The following is a 20,457-nucleotide window of genomic DNA, read 5'->3' as shown; positions in this document are numbered from 1 at the left end:
ACTCAGCCTTCAGCCTTGTTCCTCTATATGGCTATGGAACTCCTTTGTGACTTGCTATAGCCTTATAATTTATGACAGGGGATATTTTATCCATTATATTAAGAACTGTGCACTGAAAGTTATAACCTCATGCAAAGTTGAGTGAACCTCCAGATGCCCATCTCCCGGACCCTAGCACCTTCAGCAACCCTTACATAACTTCGAGGGGCACTGTGTGAAATAGAACATTCTTGATGAAGCAATTATGATACACGTCAGAAGATTGACTAAGAGATCTTGCCCTCTGTAACACAGATTAAATATATGCAGAATTACCAATTCCTTCTTTGAGACCCAAAGATATCTGAGATCTGCTATGTACCTTTTTATTCCATTTTTCTGAAGACTAGGATGTTGAACAATCAACCTCCACTGGCTTAACCCACAAGTCAGAGATAGGATTCTATGCACATAAAAAATAAATCCTGCCACTACTCAGAGATCTGACAGACTAGAATACAAATATGCCATCTAACCACTGCGACAGTCAAACTGTATCTTGCTATTTAGGCCCTTTTACACATGCTCTTATGGGAATGGACTGCTCTCACTGTATTTTCCTGTAACATTATGAAATGTGTGCATATTTATGCAAATGCATTCATACAAACACTGTATTGCTGACGCCTTGGGTGGCCATCACCAAGGTCACTGGAATTACGCAGTTGTGCGCTTCAATGTTTTTCACATATTTATGGATTTGCCATATTTGCCACACAATCCATCATCTATTGCATAATCAGCTGATTTAAACAAAAAAAAATGTTTTTAGCTCAAACGGTTCAAAAGTTACTAAGAGTGCAGCAACACGTGTTATGCACAGTGGAAGGCCCCTTTGCTAAATTTGACTGCTAACCTTCGTTTTGCTTGTTACTATATTTAGGGCCTGATTATGAGTTTGGCGGATGGGAACACCCATCTGCCAAACTCCCGATGGGATGGCTGCCACCATGCTGGCTTCCTCCCCACTTCCCCCATTAAGACTTTCCCGTTGGGCTGACTGACAGAAACCAAGGTTTCTGCCGGTCAGCCCAATGGGAAAGTGGCAGCAGCATTGCTGCCAACTCATAATCGAGCTGGCGGCAATGCTGTCGCCCGCAGGGGGCACCAGCACCCTCGTAATGCACACTGTCTGCACTGCAGACAGTGCGCATTATGAGGGTGCTGGGGAGGGAGACCCCTGCACTGCCCATGCCACTGGAATGAGCAGTGCAGGGGCCCCCATTGTGGCACCCTGCTCCTGTTCTCCACCAGCCTTTTCATGGCAGTGAAACTGAGTTCAGCTCCGCCCTGACTGATTCCAATCTGCACCTCCGTCAGCCCGTCAGGATGTCCAATTCCGGCGGTAGGTTGACGGGGCTGCTTGCCAACCTCGTAATGTGGAAGTCTGACTGCCACAGCTGCGCCGGTCTGACAACCACAGCGAGTGTGGCGGTCCTCGGACGGCCACACTCGTAATTAGGCTCTTAGTTATTGAACTAGAACTAATGAGTTGCAGACTAAGCCCAGAGAGTGTTAACAAGTAAGTCATTAAATAACACAAAATAATGAATTACTATCACAAAATGTGCTGCTTTATACCACATAATTTGCCTCTTATTGCTCCAAAGTTTAGTCAGCCCTGCCACATATTGTTGGCCCTCTCCTGCCGCATAATTCTAGTGGCTCTGACTTTCAGAAATGTATCCTCATGTAACTGTTATTTGCCATTTTTTTCTGTCTCTACTCATGAAAATTAAACATTTATAAAAAATTATAATGCAAGTCAAATGTGAATGTTAAAAACAGAAAATATAATATATCTCAATAAGGTTAAGTATTTAATGATAACAACAACATAAATAGTAACGCTAGGCAAAAATGCCCAAAATGAAATATGGCTCTTCCCTGTTAGCCACGCTGTAATCTAACCCTTCATTACTTAAATTAAAAAAAATATTATGCGTAAATATTAGAAAGAGATACCCTTCTAGTAGTTAAATTGTACAGTGTGAAAAAGTAAAATTGTGGATCAATCTCGTCTTCCCTCTTTCATCAAATGGTGTGATCCTAGACAACTACAAATACTCAGGGCACAAGTCCTAAAAAAAGAAGTGGGGGTGACTAACCAAGTTAGACAGTATGCAAGTGACATCACAGTGCATGACATTATGGCATGTGAGATTGCACTTGGCATCACAACCCATGACCTCACAGGAGGTGGCATCAGATGTTAACACCTCAGACATTGGTTTAGAGGTTCTAAGAGGACTACATTTTAGTTGATTGAGAGAAAAAACAAGTGAGATTTGCTTTGGGGTTGTGCCAAAAATGTTACACAACCCTGACACAAAATCTGGGCCTCAACATGTGCATTTATTTTTTAGAGGTTCTGCCACAAAGAAATTGGCATAATGTAGAAATGTGGCAGTATTTCAGTTCTGCTTAATTGATTGCAAAGTCTGCATTTTAAAATATCTTGTGGGGTTAAGGTACTTGCTGAAGAGATCTTTGTGTGCCCAGTATATCTCAGCGAATAATAATAATGTTTATGTATGATGTAAAGCACTTGGACACCCTGAATTGAGATGAGTAGCACTGTGAATGAAATAAAGCAACAAGTGGTGTTTAAATTGTTATTTGTGTAAATACTAGGGCAGACCAAGACACGTCAGATATTCTTATATTAACAATTTTCTTAAGTACATTAACTTAGACCAAAAATGCCTGGGTTTATAACATGAAGTCCCCAGTCCTCCAAATCGCAGATTACTTTTTACACCTATGTATGTCATTGCACGTAAACTAGTTGCCCTTAACAGTAACATACTAGAGAGTAAGACCAAACTACTCCATAAGCCATGTGTACTCAATGGGCAATGAAAATTATTTGTAGGTAGAAATCTCTTTTTAAATGACCTTGTTTTAGTTCTTTTCTTTTCTTGCACGGAGCTATTGCATGACTTTAACTAACAAGAAGGTCGACTAATTGATTGATACTCAAGTATACCACTGCTCATTTTGTAGTCTAATCAAATCCATTGCTACCTATTTCACTGGACGAATTGTATCACAACTACAGCTACAAAATAACATTTTAGGCCCTGCATTTTAATCCAAATATCATCCTGACTTTCAGAGGCTTTCACAAAGGACAAGAAGAAAGAAACTGAAGATGAAGATTTGTCAGCATATGATGAACAGAAGGCTTTGTATGTTCTCCAGCACTGGGAGGAAATGCCTGGATATGAATACAAACTGGTCCCTGAGCATGTAGAAGTCCGCCCTCTTTACAACCCCGATAGTCCAGGACTCTCCCAGGTATGTTCGTAACAGCACATGAATATTAGATACAAAAGCTTGTGGGCTGATCTTTCTATGTTGTGGATAATGTACCCCGTGAGGTGTGTGGCAACATGGAAGTATATGTCACTGATGCAGTATTATTAACACACTCCTGATTGATAAAATAATAGAGATAAAAACTATCCTTGATGAACATCAACAGCGAGGAAAAACATAACAATCAAAAAGGAAAATATTTCAGGCATGAATGGAAAAACAAAGTTGACGTAGGGGTTTGGTTAGAATAATCGTGGCCATTGTTAATCCCTCTGAAATGCAATTTAGTCCATTTTTACCCACAATGTCACCTCAAACAGGGACAGCCATATGCAAATCATCAGCTGTATGCAAATAAGCTTGAGCCGCCAGGTCAAGCCCTCCTTACCTTTGCTGGTAATTATTAAAAAGCATGAAATATGCATGGGAGGATTTCCACTAATTACTTGAGTAGTGTTCAGCTACCAACAATAAATGTAAAGTGGTGAAGAATTTCACAATGTTTATGTGTATATTACCACCTCTACCCATTAAGTGTCAGACTGAGAAAACTGAATATCCCATGAGCCCAGCAGCTAATGCAGCTGCAATGCCAATACGCCCAGGTGTTGTCAGATTCTGAAATGGGTATCTTCCTCTTGGATTGGAGGAGTGGGACTCATCTGGAGTACTTTTCTGTGAGCATCATATGGAAAGTCATAAACGCCTTGTATAGTTTGAAAGGGCTCATTAACAAAAATAATAATATTAGCTTGTGACGCACAGGTTCAGCTGGCCAAAATAAACCCAAGGAAACTACATTGTGCAGCATACTAAGTAAACAAAGGAAAGGCACAAATTAATAGTTTTACATGGACGTCTGCTATGGTGAACATGTGATACATTCAAACAAAGTGAGCATACAGGTGTTTAAAGACTGAGATCATAAGAAAGAAAGAAGACAACCTTCTGTTTGCAGCAAGAATGTAAACAATTCTGGTGAGCAAGCTAATAAACACTTTCTGATCCTGGGAAGCAAGCGGCTCACAAACGACAGTGGCATTCCATTCTAAGTATATGTGAGCAGGAGAAAAACATGACTGAAGCAGGCTATGGTTACGCTTATGAAAAATGTATTGTTTCATCAACCAGTCCCTATGAAAAACCCTTACTGTCTCCCACCTGTCTTTAAAGGGCCAAGTGGTTCAGTTCTTGATACCCAACATCACAGTGATGAATTACATGAAAAATATGAGTAGGGTGTTTCACTCTGACTCCTAGAGACATTTTACAACATGATGAATCTCAATGAATCAATCAGACAAAATATCAAATGTTAAGTAATGCATAGATGTGTAATACACTGAGACCAATCATGAGTTAAAGTAATAAAAACAAGATTGAAAACCGCGGGACACAATGTACTCTACATAAATGAGTAAACTGTGAATTAAACAAGTGACAAGGATTATGCATAAGGCTGAAGCATCAAAGATGCAAAATTACATTCACTTTTTCATTTATTGTATCAGGATAAACGTTAAAATCAGTTCATGAATGTGTGTGACAACTTACATTCACATGTAGCACAATGTATTCCAAGCTTGACCATAACTTTTCCATTGTCTTCATCCCCAATCATCTGTTTAAATTCTTATGAGGTACTGTAGGTTTGTAATTTTGTCTTGGAAAACTCTTTCTTCAGTGTAAAATCACAACTTTTTGGAAGTATTTTTGAACTTTGAAAGAAGGCGTAATCTGAGAGGTCAAAGACTCACCTCCAGACAGAAAGTGTTCTACCCGCTAAAGTTCCCATGGCAGATACACTTTATGACTACTGTGGTCTCAGAGAACCTGAGTTTTGCCTAGAAGGAATTTAGATAGCAGTGATTTGTGGATAATAGGACAAGAGGCCTCACAAATTATTGTTTTCCACGCTACTCTTCAGTGTAATTTGAGATCCAAGAAGACTACTTTTGTGAACAATGATCATTCTTTCCCTATCACATTCTCTACTGTGATAAGGTTTAGAGCTATCTGACAAAAAATGAGCCAATATCTAGAGCTAAGTTTGGGATACGTGAGTAACATGCCAGAGTAATAGGCACTGTAATCAGCACCTGACACATTTTTGATACATTGTGTTGGCACAAAATATAACAAATACATTAAACTGAACCTTGCGGCCACCAGTGGCAGTTTCTCTTGGAGGGTGGGGGAGCGTTGACCCCACCGGCTGCGAGCCTAGCAGGAAGAAATAGAATGGCAATAAAAAGATTTAATTGCCATTTTATTTCTTATTATGCAGTGTGCACCAGCCCAGAGCTGTGCTGGGTGTGCCCTCTGCTTCGGAAGCAGAGAGAGCAGAGCACTGCCTCTTCTTCCGGCAGCAGAGGGCTGGAGCAGTGCCTGGATTGGGTGCTCCAAGGTGCAGATGTCACTTTGCATGGCTGCTTTGTGCAGGCCAAAGTATCATGCGCACTTTGAAGCTCTCCACCCAGCTGTTTCAAGAAAGGCCTCCAGGGCCTGAAGGATCCCGCCAGGATGCTCCATCCAACCCAAGTGCTTCTTTCATGCTGGTTAACAGCATGAGAGCGGCATCTAGATTAGTTAGGGGAGCTCTTCCTCTATCGGAGAGCAGAAGCACAGGAGCAGGACACGGAGCCTGTGGGTAAGTACCTTTTTGTTTTCATGTGTGATGCACGTGTAATGCATGTGTGTAATGTATGTAAATGTGTAGTGCTTGTAAGTGTAGTGTTTGTGTTTTAGTTAGTGTTATTTGGGTTTTTGGTGGGAGGGGTGGTTTACTTTAGGATTTAGAAGGAAGGTGGTGTTTTTTTTTTTTTTGCAAAGTGGTGAGGCACTTCACTCGCCCCACCACTTTAAAAGGGTACAGGCTGCCGTTGGAGGCCACCCTTGCAGATTGGGGCGGGGCTGAAACTACACACGTTTTGGCTCTCAAAGAACGAGAATATTGGTTTCTGGCGACAGATGCTGCTAGGGTAAGGTAAACAGCAGTGCAGCATTGCCTTTGTGAGGTGGGTTATAAAGCTGGAAAACTCCTGGCATAATTTGACAGAAAGGAGAAGGCGGACAAATGAGTGAGCAGTTTTCACACTGACATTGGAATAATAGTGTGCAAGAGAAGGGGTGTGGCAGAGAGCTTTGCCAAGTGTTATGCTCAGCTGTACTTCCCTGTGGCGAATACAACAGCAGCAGACTTCTGAGAATTATTGACTGACATCCTGCTCCCAACTCCTGCTTCTGAAAATAGGGAACTCCTGGAAAGGGACATCACTATGGAGGGAATAGGTGGGGCGATAAGGAAGTTGAGGTCAGGCAAAGCGTTGGCTCCCAACAGCGTCCCCATCATGCTGTGCAAGCTCACTGCCACTAAACTCGCCCTGCAACTAAAGTGGATGTATGAAGAGAGTTGTATAGTAGGACTGCTCCCACAAGACCAAAGACTTGCCTCTATAGTGGTCATACAATAAACTGTTGGCCTGTTGTCTACTTCCAGTCATTACCACGCTAACCCACCTGGATCAATCTAGCCTTATGCCAAGTCGAAGCACAGCGCTGAGCTGGTGGAGGATACACGAAGTACCTGGCCAGACCAGATGCATAAGGGAGGATGCTCCAGTCCTCTCCCTTGACTCCTGTATAGCTTTCAACACAGTTCAGTGGCCATACTTGTTTGACGTCTTGATGCTACTGGGTTTCAGACCCACGTATTTGGCGTGGATATGGCTTCTTTATGTCTCTCCTCTGGCTCAGGTGGTTGTCAATGGTGAGACATACTGGACATTCGACCCCTGGCATGGCACCCAACAGGATTGTCCGTTTAACGCTTACTTTTCACTCTCATGTTGGAACCTCTCACAACCTGGATCAGAATGGATCCACTAGTCCGTGGTCTGTGTTGATCGGAACATTGGGAAGACAGAATATCACTATAAGCTGTTGACATCTTATTTTATGTAGCAGACCCACTCCTAACCCAAGTAGGATTATGCATGTACTAGCCCTGTTTGGATGATATGCTGGTTATACCATGAACTGGAAAAAATCCTTGAGCTATGTCCATAATACGAAAGTGACAGGTTTGCCTCAGGTTGTGAGGCTCTGCTAGTCAGTGATGGTCTCCGCTACCTGGGAATCTATGTCACCACCGAGCCCGCCCAATTCTACTTCCATAATTTACTTCCTCTCCTTGCCTGGTTAAAAAACTTATGTCCACCACTCTAGAGATCTGCCACTGTCATTGCTGGGCAGGGCAGGGCAAGGCAGTGCTCTTCAAGATGATGGCTCTGTCCCTTTTTTTCTGTGCCCTGCATTATCTGCCCTTCCCGGTCCCGATGACCTATTTCAAAGCGATTGATATCAAACTCTGAACTCTACTATGGGATGGTGGGCCGGCAAGAATAGCTGCCACTAAACTGATTAGGGGATGGTACAATGGGGGCATTGCCCTATCCAGTACCCAAATATATTACTGGGCAGTGCAACTCATGACCATTAATTCTTGGGATCACTCTCTTCCAGACAATCCAGCCTGTCACATAGATAGACATGTCATGCGGCCAAGAGAATACCTTAGAGCTGTCTATGTTAACCCTAGGCTCTCCACCCTTGGCGACTCAACTGTGGTTACGGTTGGCCTCTGGCACTCGGCACACAGTGTGGTAAGATGGGAGGATAATTCAAGCCACCCCCTTGTGGGACACTAACAGACTTGGGGTTTTGGAGACCAGCCATGAGTTGCCAAATAGGACCTTAGAGGGCTATCCTGTCTAGACACAGGGACAGGCCATTCCTCTCATGGAGATGCAAAGGGAATATTGTCTAGTGCCCACTGAATACTACAGCTACCTCCAAGTGTGGCACACACTCCAGACAGCACTTCTGAGTAGGAATGGCCTCTCAGAATCCTCACACATAGACAATAGGCTACTGGAGGAACATATACACCAAAAAATAGCAACCCTAGCATATAAAAAGTTAATCAGTAACTCACCAGACACACTACGAACTCTGAGGGGGCACCTGGAGAGTGACTTGGGGAAAATTGATGATGACGAGTGGCTTGAGGCCCTGGCTTCCACTTGGTGCAACTGAAAATACTACATAGGTCTATTTTGTGTGTGTGGGCAAGGTAAAAATCAGCAGGGCAGTGGACGCATGCTGCCTTAGACATTGTGGCCAGGAGGATTCCTTCATTAATATAACATGGGACTGCCCAGCGATACCGAGATATTGGGACTTAGTAGCTGCCTATATGAACAAGGTGTGTGGGGCTGAGATGGGGTGTTTAATGAAATGGTGTTTGCTGAACATATGGATGAAACAAACCTGGGTAGAATGGAAAAGATTTGGATGACCTTGGGGCTGGCCATAGCCAAACACAACATAGCACAGCAATGGGGAGCATTACAAGTACCACATTTGAAAGACTGAAAAACCAAATGATTGGTGCGTGATGGCAGAGAAGGTATATGACTTATATAAGCGGTTGCTGCTCATGAAAATTGGAGAAAATATGGGAATGGTGGAACGCCCACAGGGGGAATATTTGTACCTCACTCTTTTTGGACTCTTTCACTACATTGAACTCTGGTTAATATGGTCAGCCTGAATTAATAGATGGGGGAGGGGTGTGGAGCGGTGTCTGCATGCTAAACAATAGTGTTGTTGCACCATTATCAACTGATCTATCACTGATGGTATGTAAATATTGTGTTATTACTTGCCATATTTTCAATAGAAAGACCTTTGCAAAAAAATAAAAGTAATAACAAATACATTGCCTTTAACATTTCCACCCTCCCCCTGTTGGTTGTATTGCAGTGCCCATTTGGTCTGTTTAGTGGAAGTCTTATTGCTTTTTATTTTCATTGTGCTCCTTCCAGTAATGTCCTTTCCATTCTTCTGCCACCTTGTCTCTTCTAATGATTATTTGATAACCTGAGCACATCCAGTTCTTCACTGATAATATCCAGCCTTATACATGTTATTGACCAAAAATCTAGCAAATAATGCTTAAGTGTTCTGTAGGTTTGTTTCCTATTTATTCTTATCTCAACTATATTTTTTCTTTATACTCTTTAGGGCTTCCTTCACATGTGGCTTGATATGTTCCCAAATGATGTGCCTGCACCGCCCGCAACAAACATTAAACCAAGAGAACCAATCAGGTAAGAGTCACCCCAGTCTCCTGAAACAAATTGCAAGCATATTTAAATCAGTTCAAATGCAAGTGTTTGTTAATGACTAGTAAGATCAAGATTTATTGTAAAGACTTCTGTATGGATGAAGTCTAAGTCAAAAAAGCAAGGTTGCTTCTAAAATTTTGGATTCTCTATAGTGCTACTAGGTTTCATCTGTTTAGCATCAGTTCAATATTGACGACGTTGTTGATTCATAGCTGAAACGGAAAGGGTTGTGAAGAAGATACATCTCTGATGGGCAGCAGTACAGATTTTACTCTTTCTCACACCGGGGTTACCCAACAATTGAACAGATCCTGGTTGGTTTGGCTCAGCTACTCATGAAGGACGAAGCTAACATTGAACCCATGATGGTTTTGAACTATACAGTGTTTCCATGTAAAGTGCCCAGAACGAAGCTCCTTCCAAAGACAGAAATTTGGGACTGACTAAGAAGCTATTTAATATCCCTTATTCACTCTGCTAAGACACAATTGTTCTAATCAAAAACAAAGGCTCATGTCTGCCCACAGGTCTTGGGAGGTATCATAGTACAACGACTGCTAATTTGGAATGGTGTCCTTAAACAGTGGATGAGGCTTTTAAGAAGTGAGAGAAAAGAATACATCCTGAACAATCTAGATGTAGGAACGACATTCAATTAAACTTTTAGTTATCTGAAAACCTTTAATACAAGTGTAATAATAAAATAGGTAAAACAAAGTTTAAACTTGGTTTGGCATTTAGAAGGCCATATATTTGTATGTCTTGAAGCAAGGGAAATTGTAGCACAGTGAGTAAAATACAAAAAATAGCATCACACAGTTCTATGTAGAACGCTTGCTTGGCCATAATATAAAATGAGAGACAAACAGCAGCAAAATGGAAACACAAAAAGAGTTTGGAAAACCTTGATGCCACGCCTCAGAGTCAGTGACCTCAAATATTGAACTCTTGTTTAAACTCCAAAATGTTGTCCAGTTTATTTCATTTCAGCTTTCTAACAGCTTATAGTCAGTGCATAATTTGAACCGATGGTTTCGGGTGCCCGGCACCACAACTTAATTGTCAACACCAGCACTTATGATAGTCTGCCAAATGGTGGCTCAGTTTGTGTAATTTAGAGACAAGAACAAGAACATATGTTTATTAATTACATATACATTAAAATGATGAATGCATGTCGCTAAAGCCGTTCTTATAGCTTTGGGTTGCTGGAATAATCAGATTTATAACACATGCAGGAGTGTGATGGTTAGTAGTTATGTTGTTACTGTGACTGGTAGCACTGACAGCTGCAGTGGGCAGTACAAGTGGAAGTGGCCTCATGATGAGGGCCCTGGCACTTCTATTTTTTTTTACAAACTAAGCTCTGCTTATAGGGGGCTTCTGAACACCATCACATACCTCCAAAACATTAGGTGCTCTTGAAAACTTAAATGTTCAACTACAAACTGATTTATACCAATATGCTGTCTCTTAATCAAAATATTTTATTTGCTACCACTCCTGAAACCAAGTTAATGGATGATATAATAATGTTTGATTTGTTATTACTCAATATGTGAAATAGTTTGGTTTGTTTACATATTCTGCTGTACGTAATGTATTCTGGTGAAACGAGAATGATTTGCTTGGGTTGAAAAAGTGGAAATTTCGAAAGTCGGTCGACCACTGTATCAGTGATCAAGATCCAAATTTCCCGAGCTAAGGAATAGGACATAATTTCATAATTTCATAACATGCAGGAAAAGAAAATCTCTGAGATAGATGCTTTGTCTGTTATGTGCGAGGGGCTAATCTATCAAAATAGTTGTAAAATGATTTGTCTGTGGCAGAAACTATCATTTCATAGCCTCAAGGGCATAACTTAAATAATTTCAAAAAGCCATGCATGTTGAGGAACTGGCCCAACGCGGAATTACAACCGAATTAGTAACAACAAAAAACAATTCTTTTCAACTGCGTATTAGGTGTTATGTGAGCGAATATGCGAGTTAATGACCTAAACCTTTTCTTTATCTCTTTTTGTAGCTATGAGTTGCGTGTCATTATATGGAACACCGATGATGTTATTCTTGATGACGTCAATCCAATAACGGGAGCGACTTCTAGTGATATCTATGTTAAAAGGTACTGCTTCTTTTAGGCACCGAAACTGTTTTCGGCCTCTTTCTGCTACAAGCACTGTACAATCTGATCTTTCCCAAAAGCAGCAATAAACAAGAACTTTTATTATTCCCTATGAAGAACATTATATGCCTAAATGTAACTTTTATAGCATAATAGGGTTTAGAGGCACCGTGGGGAATAATCTGGTACATCCTGTTAGATCAACGGAACCATATTTTGATAACAAAGAGATACTTCATAAGCGGTGTAAGCCACTGAGCTCAAATGGGCTGCGACAAGGACTTAGGTGTACAAATTGTCTGTAAGACATTGCATAATATCTTACTGTCTCTTCTTATCTGTCAGTCTATCTATCTATCTATCTATCTATCTATCTATCTATCTATCTATCTATCTATCTATCTATCTATCTATCTATCTATCTATCTATCTTGTCAATCTAGAGGTCGATCTATGTTTCTGTCGATCCATCTAGTGGTAAATTTTGAGCTTTCAAAGAAGTGCAGCGTAATCCATTGGCCACACAGAAATTCGTCAACAAAACAAGAGGGCCCCAGCCTTCCTAGGTGGGATATTTTGGGGGCGTCCACCGGTAAACACTTTGAAAATAACGGGTCCGAATTTTACATCACAGTTGTCCCAGGAAAATGGCAAAACGTTTTTCGAGCAGTCCGAATTTTTGGGGATACAATAAGACTTGTCCTTCTATTACTCTTGAAAATGGAAGAAAATGTTCTTAACTCCTGCGTTCCCGCTCATTTTTTTCTCTTCTCTGTGCCACCATGGGAGAGTGTCAACTTTATGTTACATATTCAAATTAACACCAACTTAATTTTGCAGTTGGATACGGGGCCTAGATCAGGACAAGCAGGAAACAGATGTGCATTTCAACTCACTGACCGGAGAAGGCAACTTCAACTGGAGGTTTGTGTTCCGCTTTGACTACTTACCCACAGAGAAGGAGATCACATACAAGAAGAAGGAGTCCTTCTTTTCACTCGAGGAATCCGAGTTCCGCGAGCCCGCTGTTCTGGCTCTGCAGGTGTGGGATTACGACCGAATTTCGGCTAATGATTTCCTAGGTTTGTGGTTTTTTTTTCATTTAAAGACCGGTGATGGTAAATTGATTTATAGACTTAAAACGTATACAAATGGGAATGTAATGCAGATAAGTGTATACAAATAATGCTAAATTATAGCTAGGTATGAAAAAAGATAGGTATATCTTTGTGCTAGAGGAAATGTATATATTGGGAAGGTGTAGCAAGAAAGCAGCAAAAGCAATGTACTTCTCATGAAATGTACTAAGTTCATTACTGCTCCTGTGCTCACCGCAGTGGCAGTAAATGTTTAATTTTGAATTCTCATTACTGGTCAATGTATCTTTGTTCAGTTGATCTATGTGTTGTGTTCTATAAAGCCAGTTAAAAGGGGTGATCTTTACCTCTTTTCGAAGCTGTGTAGCTTGTCTTGAATAAGCATGGCAGAGGGAAATGTCAGGTTAATTTAGGGACAACATTTTGCGCCACAAATAAAACTGTAATTCAGTTGTTTTAAGGGAGTGGAGGTCATACACGAGGAAAACGCACTCAGGTAATGGTGAATTAAAAGATGAGGGTAGTAAATATAACATTTTAACGGTCAAGATCCAGTACTGGAAAATCTCTGCTTTAAAAGATCAATACTGCGAGACCTTCACCTATTTACCATAGTCTCACCGCATGGGCAATATACCAGAGACACAAATACCAGACTAGCAGTACTTCACATGCCCTAAGTGGCTAGTGTTTCTCGATTATCACAGTGAAACATGGTCCTTACTGGTCCTACCACAGGGTTCACAGACCATGTTCCTATTCCAAGGGCACTTGCTCCTTATGCTCCCTCTCTTGTTCCTTATCTGCAACCACAGCACCCCATGCACAATCAAACTGCTGTACCTCAGACAACTCAATCAGATCCAACAGATCTAAACAGAGAAGGTCAAAATACAGATAATACGCTGACATAAAGAATGAAGGGGATTTGCCACTAACTCAACAGTGACAAGAGGTTTAGAACACTCCGCTTAAAAGACACATGCTTCTTTTCCTGAGACAATTGGTGCTTTTGACTTAGTTCCGTAAATATGTAGTCAACAGGGACCTCTTTACCAATGCAGGAGAATGAATTTCCCTGCTGCGGAGACTTGGGAAAAGCACAGTTCCGCTATGCAAATCATGAGAACTCAATGCAATAGATTTAGACTACCCCAGAAGGGTCTGTTTGTGTTTTTTCTTCCACAGAATAGCCCTAAAGAATGTTAGATGTATTAGATAAAGAAAGAGTGCCTGGTGGCAACACAGCGTCTACTGACAAAAAATATTTAAGGATAACTTGAGAAGGAGTTAAAGTCATAGTTTGACTTTAGTTGTATACCGTTTCAACGTGCAGGGAACCGTAGCTGAATGGCCGCTATGAATGGTGGATCAACCAAAGCAATATCACTGTTTGTTGCCCGTTCAAGTGATAGTTCTTGTGATATGCACCGATGAAATGTGGCTCATCAAATTCAAATTACTAACATACATGTGATTAGGCAGATAATATAGCCAAATACAAGGCTCTTGAGGCTGCAGTTAGGTTGTGGGATAGCACTCAGTACAGAATTCTTTAATCTCCTTTTGGTGGGATTGCTTTATTTTATTTCTACATCTATGAAGTATTAAATTAGTGCCAGATAGCACATGTGACTACATTCAACAGGATAGATTTCGTAACATTCTGCACAGGCAATCAGTGGTGCAACATGGCATAAAGAAACACAAAGCTTTGCATTGATTCACTTACCATTAGAAAGACGTAATGGCGCAGTTGAAAATTAGGTTCTGAAAGCAAGTGCCCAATACCCTTAGTAAATTTAGGCCTGCCCAAATAACCTGTGGATTATATGCTAGAACAGTGCATTCTGGACAGCTCAACAGGATGCCAAAACGGTTTGTCATTTCTCAACCATGTTCTGTGCAACATGAGCTTTCAGCCATAATGCTATCTGACAAGACACTAGACACCTGTGGGTGAAGCATTTTTGGATCTATGAGAAACCCATTTTAGGAGGCTGGCCTGGCTTGTAGTGGGTACCAGAGGTACTTACACCTTGTGCCAGATCAAGTTATCCCTTATTAGTGTAGAAGAGGTGTTTCTAGAAGCTTAGGCTGATAGAAGGTAGCTATGGCAAAGCAGCTTAGGCTGAACTAGGAGACATGCAAAGCTCCTACTATACCACATATATCATATGCACAATATCATAAGAAAACACAATACATAGAGTTACTAAAAATAAAGGTACTTTATTTTTATGACAATATGCCAAAAGTATCTCAGTGAGTACCCTCAGTAAGAAGGTAAGTACTATACACAAGTTATATGTACACAAACCAAAGTTAGGTAAGTAATAGCAAGAAAAGTAATGCAAGCAGTGTAGAATTACAATAGGTTGCAATAGGAGCACATAGGTATAGGGGCAACAGAAACTATATACTCCAAAAGTGGAATGCGAACCACAAATGGACCCCAGACCTATGTGAGCTTGTAGAGGGTCACTGGGACTGTAAGAAAACAGTGATGGTTAGAAAAATACCCCACCCCAAGACCCTGAAAAGTAGGAGTAAAATGCACCTACCACCCCCAGAGAGCACAGACGTCGTGATAGGGGGATTCTGCAGGAAGAACAAACTCCAACAGTGCACTGACAACGGATTTCTGGACCTGAGTACCTGTAAGACAAGGGGACCGAGTCCAATAGTCACAACAGTGTCCAGTGGGGGCAAGAGCCCAGGAAACCGCAGCTGAAGGTGCAAGGAAGCTGCCACCGGTTGGAAGAAGCTTGGAGTTCTGCAAGAAAGAAGAGGACTAGGAACTTCTCCTTTGGAAGACGGATGTCCCACGTCGTGATGAAGATTGCAGAGGTATTCCTACGCAGAAAGACCGCAAACAAGCCTTGCTAGCTGCAAGGGTCAGAGTAGAGGTTTTTGGGTGCTGCTGAAGGCCAGGAAGGACCAGGACGTCGCTTTTTGGAAGAGGAGACTGAGGGGGTGCTCAGCAACTCAGAGAGCCCTCACAGAAGCAGGCAGCACCCGCAGAATTACCCCAACAGGCATTTGGAAGGAGAGTGAACCGGAGTCCATGCAAAGTTACAAAAGGGAGTCCCACGACGTCAGAGGACAACTCAGAAGGTTGTGCACGGCAGGACAGAGTGCTGGGGACCCATGCTTGGCTGTGCACGAAGGAAATCCTGGAAGAGTGCACAGGAGCTGGAGCAGCTGCAAATCACGCTTTACACAGCTTTGCAGTCTAGCGTGGGGAGGCTAGGACTCTCCACCAAACTTGAACTGTGGGAGCCACTTGGACAGCGTTGTTGTGTTCCAAGGACCACGCTCGTCGGGATGAGAGGGGAGCCAGAGGACCAGTGTTGCAGTCTTTTGGTGCCTGTGTTAGCAGGGGGAAAATTCCCTCGACCCACTGGAGATTTCTTCGTAGCTTCTGGTGCAGGGTGAAGGCAGGCTACCCCCAGAGCATGCACCACCTGGAAACAGTCGAGAAAGCCGGCAGTATTAGGCGCTACAATGTTGCTGGTAGTCACCTTGCTACTTTGTTGCGGTTTTGCAGGCGTCCTGGAGCAGTCAGCGGTCGATCCTTTGGTAGAAGGTGAAGAGGGAGATGCAGAGGAACTCTGGTGAGCTCTTGCATTGGTTATCTGAAGCATTCCCCAAAGCAGAGACCCAAAATAGCCAGAAAAGGAGGTTTGGCTACCAAGTTAGGAGGATTGGCTACCAAGAGAGGTAAGAGCCTATCAGAAGGATGCTCTGAGTGCTTGCACTGGCCACTCAGAGCAGTCCAGTGTGCCCCCAACACCTCTGTTTCCAAGATGGCAGAGGTCTGGGACACACTGGAGGAGGTCTGGGCACCTCCCAAGGGAGGTACTGGTCAGGGGAGTGGTCACTACCCTTTCCTTTGTCCAGTTTCATGCCAGAGCAGGGCTAGGGGATCCCTGAACCAGTGTAGACTGGCTTATGCAGAGATGGGCACCATCTGTGCCCATCAAAGCATTTCCAGAGGCTGGGGGAGGCTACTCCTCCCCAGCCCTTCACACCTATTCCCAAAGGGAGCAGGTGTAACACCCTCTCTCAGAGAAAATCCTTTTTTCTGCCTTCCTGGGCCAGGGCTGCCTGGACCCCAGGAGGGCATAAACCTGTCTGAGGGGTTGGCAGCAGCAGCAGCAGCTTCAGTGGAGACACCGGAAAGGCAGTTTGGCAGTACCGGGGTTCTGTGCTAGAGACGCGGGGGATCATGGAATTGTCCCCCCAATACCAGAATGGTATTGGGGGGACAATTCCATGATCTTAGACATGTTACATGGCCATGTTCGGAGTTACCATTATGACGCTATACATAGGTAGTGACCTATGTATAGTGCATGTGTGTAATGGTGTCCCTTACTCACAAAGTCTGGGGAATTTGCCCTGAACGATGTGGGGGCACCTTGGCTAGTGCCAGGGTGCCCACACACTAAGTAACTTTGCACCCAACCTTCACCAGGTGAAGGTTAGACATATAGGTGACTTATAAGTTACTTATGTGCAGTGGTAAATGGGTGTGAAATAACATGGACGTTATTTGACGCAGGCTGCAGTGGCAGGCCTGTGTAAGAATTGTCAGAGCTCCCTATGGGTGTAAAAAGAAATGCTGCAGCTCATAGGGATCTCCTGGAACCCCAATACCCCGGGCACCTCAGAACCATATACAAGTGAATTATATGGGTGTACCAGTATGCCAATGTGAATTGGTAAATTTAGTTACTAGCCTGTTAGTGACAAATTTCGAAAGCAGAGAGAGCATAACCACTGAGGTTCTGGTTAGCAGAGCCTCAGTGAGACAGTTAGGCATCACACATTGAACACATACAGGGCACATACTTATGAGCACTGGGGCCCTGCCTGGCAGGGTTCCAGTGACACATAGACTAAAACAACATATATACAGTGATTTATGGGGGTAACATGCCAGGCAAGCTGGTACTTTCCTACACCCATTGCCACAACCTCAACAAGATCATACCTTTTATAACAAATGGCTTTTTTATAAAACGTGCCAACCTTGCTAGTTTCTGCTTTGCTACTTGCTTTATAATTCCAGTGTGTCACAACGATGTTTTGGCTACAATCTGATACTTTGCTATGGATATTTGTTTGGTGATATTTGTTTTTTTCAGGCTAGTGTAGAAACAAACCTACAACATTCACAGGTACTCATAAACTTGCTATTTGTAGCTCATTTCTCTATACCAGTTCCGCTAATTAACACTTTTAAAGCAGTTGGATTGGGATCTAGACATTACCGAAAAACTGATAAGAGTGGAAGACCACTTCACAGGAATGGTCTTGTGATTGAAAAGCTATTTTACAGGGAAAGTTGGTTGTTTCCAATGCTGTATGACATTATAAACAAGTCTCCACTCAATTGTAATAGACAGGCTCATATTATGCTCCATCACTGTATAAACTAAGCCTAGCTCAAGCTCTGTGACTAAATAAACCTGAACAAAACTATCCCATATCACAGTTTAAAACAAACCAAGGCTGTGTGTCTCTGTCACAGTAAAGAAAAGTGGTGTTTTCTTTTTAGAATTTACCCTTTGCGATTATGTTCAGCAAAGAACTTTGGGCCAGATGTATCAAGCTCCCGGTTTGCTTTTCGTAAATAGCTAATTTTAAGAAATCGCTATTTTAGAAATGCAAAATGGGATTATCAAAACTGTGAGTCGGTAATATCGATTTCTTAAAAATCACAAACTCAATTTGTGAGTTGCAAATACTGAAACACAAAAAAATGAGCGATTTGGTATTTGAAAATCGCAATTTGGGAAAACTTCAAACCGGAACAGGCTGATGACATCACAACCAGGAAATAAGTCAGGCCATGCTGTTTCCAGGAGTCACACCTACAGGAGCAGGCAGAGAGACACAGCCCAGGACCAGGGAGGCAGTTGTGTGATCCAGCCAGGACCAAACAGCAACATGGCCAATGATGGGAATGTGAAGGAGAAAGGAGACAGGAAGCTCAAGCTCAAATTCAGTGAGCAGGAATTGGAGGTGCTCACTGAGGAGGTGGTCATGAACCATGATAAACTTTTTGGAAATAACTCACTCGAGGTACCTGAAAGTGAGAAGAGGAAAATGTGGACGAAATCCAGACAAAAATATGCGCATTGGGTGTTGCACAGTGCTCTGTTGAGGAGATACGCAAGCGATGGTATGACTTGTGTTCCCGTGCCAAGCAGAGGGTGGCCAGCATGCTAAAGGAGGCAAGGAGCACTGGAGGAGGACTACCCACCCAGACACCATCTACACCATTGGAAGACATGGTGGAGTCCACTCTGCTTCCTGAAGCTGTCAGTGGTTTCACTGACATTGACACCTCAGGGACACCCAGCACCAGCAAAGGTAAAGGCAGTAATGATGTGTATCTCCATATTTCCATGTACAAATGCCCCTTAGAAAATATTTATTAGCTCGATGCATTGTGATGAGTAGTCCATAACAAATCTTACATACAACACAACAATACCTTATGGGAGTGGTAGTCCACACCCCTAAAGTGCTAATCCCACATATATAGCAAGTTAGTGTACAGACACACAGAGGAACAACACAACAACTCACAGTGATACGATGTCAGTGTACAGTCATTAGTATTGTGCAACATTTAGTGAAATATTCTTAAATGAGATGCTGCACATTGTCTTTGTAGATGTTCCATGCCCTGACGGAGCAGAAGGTGGAAATGTGGGGGATGGCGAAACACAGCCACAGTCCGACTCAAACACCAGTGATTCCTTCAGTATTGCACCAACTAGACGCAGGGCAAGGGTGTTACCTCTCCCAGAGTATAACCTGGACTCAGATGAAATGCCGGATGAACTACCCACACCACCCCCAGAGGCTAAATCCACAGGAAGACAGGAATCCCTGTCCCAGAGTCAGTCAAATCCCCTCAGGAGGCGTCACGATGCAGGCAGACAGTGCACAGATGAAGGAGAGGACCCATTGATTTTTGGCTGCCTTGAAGCTTCCATGCTGAAAGTGCAGCGCCTGCCATGCAAACACATGAGGTTAATGCACAGGCAGTTTGTGTCTCACACCACAATATGGGAGTACTGCACAAGCAGTTGGATGCACTCAATGAAAACATGGGATCCATGCACAAGCAGATGGAGTCTCTGAATAAGGGACAGAAAACAGCAGCCAAAAACACAAAGGAGTTGACAAACGCCATTAAGGAACTCTGCACTGAGATTCAGCAAGAGCGTGTCAGCCACCGTAGGCGCCATCACCAATTTATGGGAAGGTTTGATGGGTTCTGCAGATCAGTCAATCGGCTCTCTAGCTCTACTGCCTTGATTTCACGACATGCTGTTTGCATATAGGTGGAGATGACGCATTGCAGTCAGGACATTGCACAGGGATTGGTGCAAATAAACAATGTTCTAGATGCAATGCAGACAGCACGCAGTGCTACAAATAGCGGACTTGGTGGTGGGAATAGTGAGGAGCTCTCTAGCCTCAGCAGTCTTACAGCCCATGTGAGGGGTCCTAGGCGTCGCAGTACCAGACACATTACTGTCTTGGAGCCCGCTATAAGAGGTGCCAGCGAGGCCACTGAACACTCAAGTGGAGTGCGTGGATATAGGAAGTAATGTAGAAGGCTACAGGGGACTACCTTAACATGTAGCATTACAGTT

The 20,457-nt window shown here is 42.8% G+C and overlaps 1 protein-coding gene across 2 annotated transcripts in view; it reads left to right on the top strand.

Annotated features, from left to right (window-relative positions):
• LOC138304105 (fer-1-like protein 4) overlaps positions 1-20,457 on the top strand; it is a 1,042,026-nt gene that overhangs the window by 970,131 nt on the left and 51,438 nt on the right. For both annotated transcript variants that reach the window (XM_069243852.1, XM_069243853.1), the window contains 4 exons: positions 3,158-3,339; positions 9,448-9,533; positions 11,580-11,678; positions 12,519-12,760. In XM_069243852.1, coding sequence (XP_069099953.1) covers positions 3,158-3,339; positions 9,448-9,533; positions 11,580-11,678; positions 12,519-12,760 — 609 coding nt within the window. The remainder of the gene's footprint in view (positions 1-3,157; positions 3,340-9,447; positions 9,534-11,579; positions 11,679-12,518; positions 12,761-20,457) is intronic.

This window comes from Pleurodeles waltl, chromosome 7 (assembly GCF_031143425.1).
Source record: "Pleurodeles waltl isolate 20211129_DDA chromosome 7, aPleWal1.hap1.20221129, whole genome shotgun sequence".
Lineage (NCBI taxonomy): Eukaryota > Metazoa > Chordata > Amphibia > Caudata > Salamandridae > Pleurodeles > Pleurodeles waltl.
The sequence above is the reverse complement of the archived record's forward strand: the minus strand, read 5'-3'. Positions and strand labels throughout refer to the sequence as shown.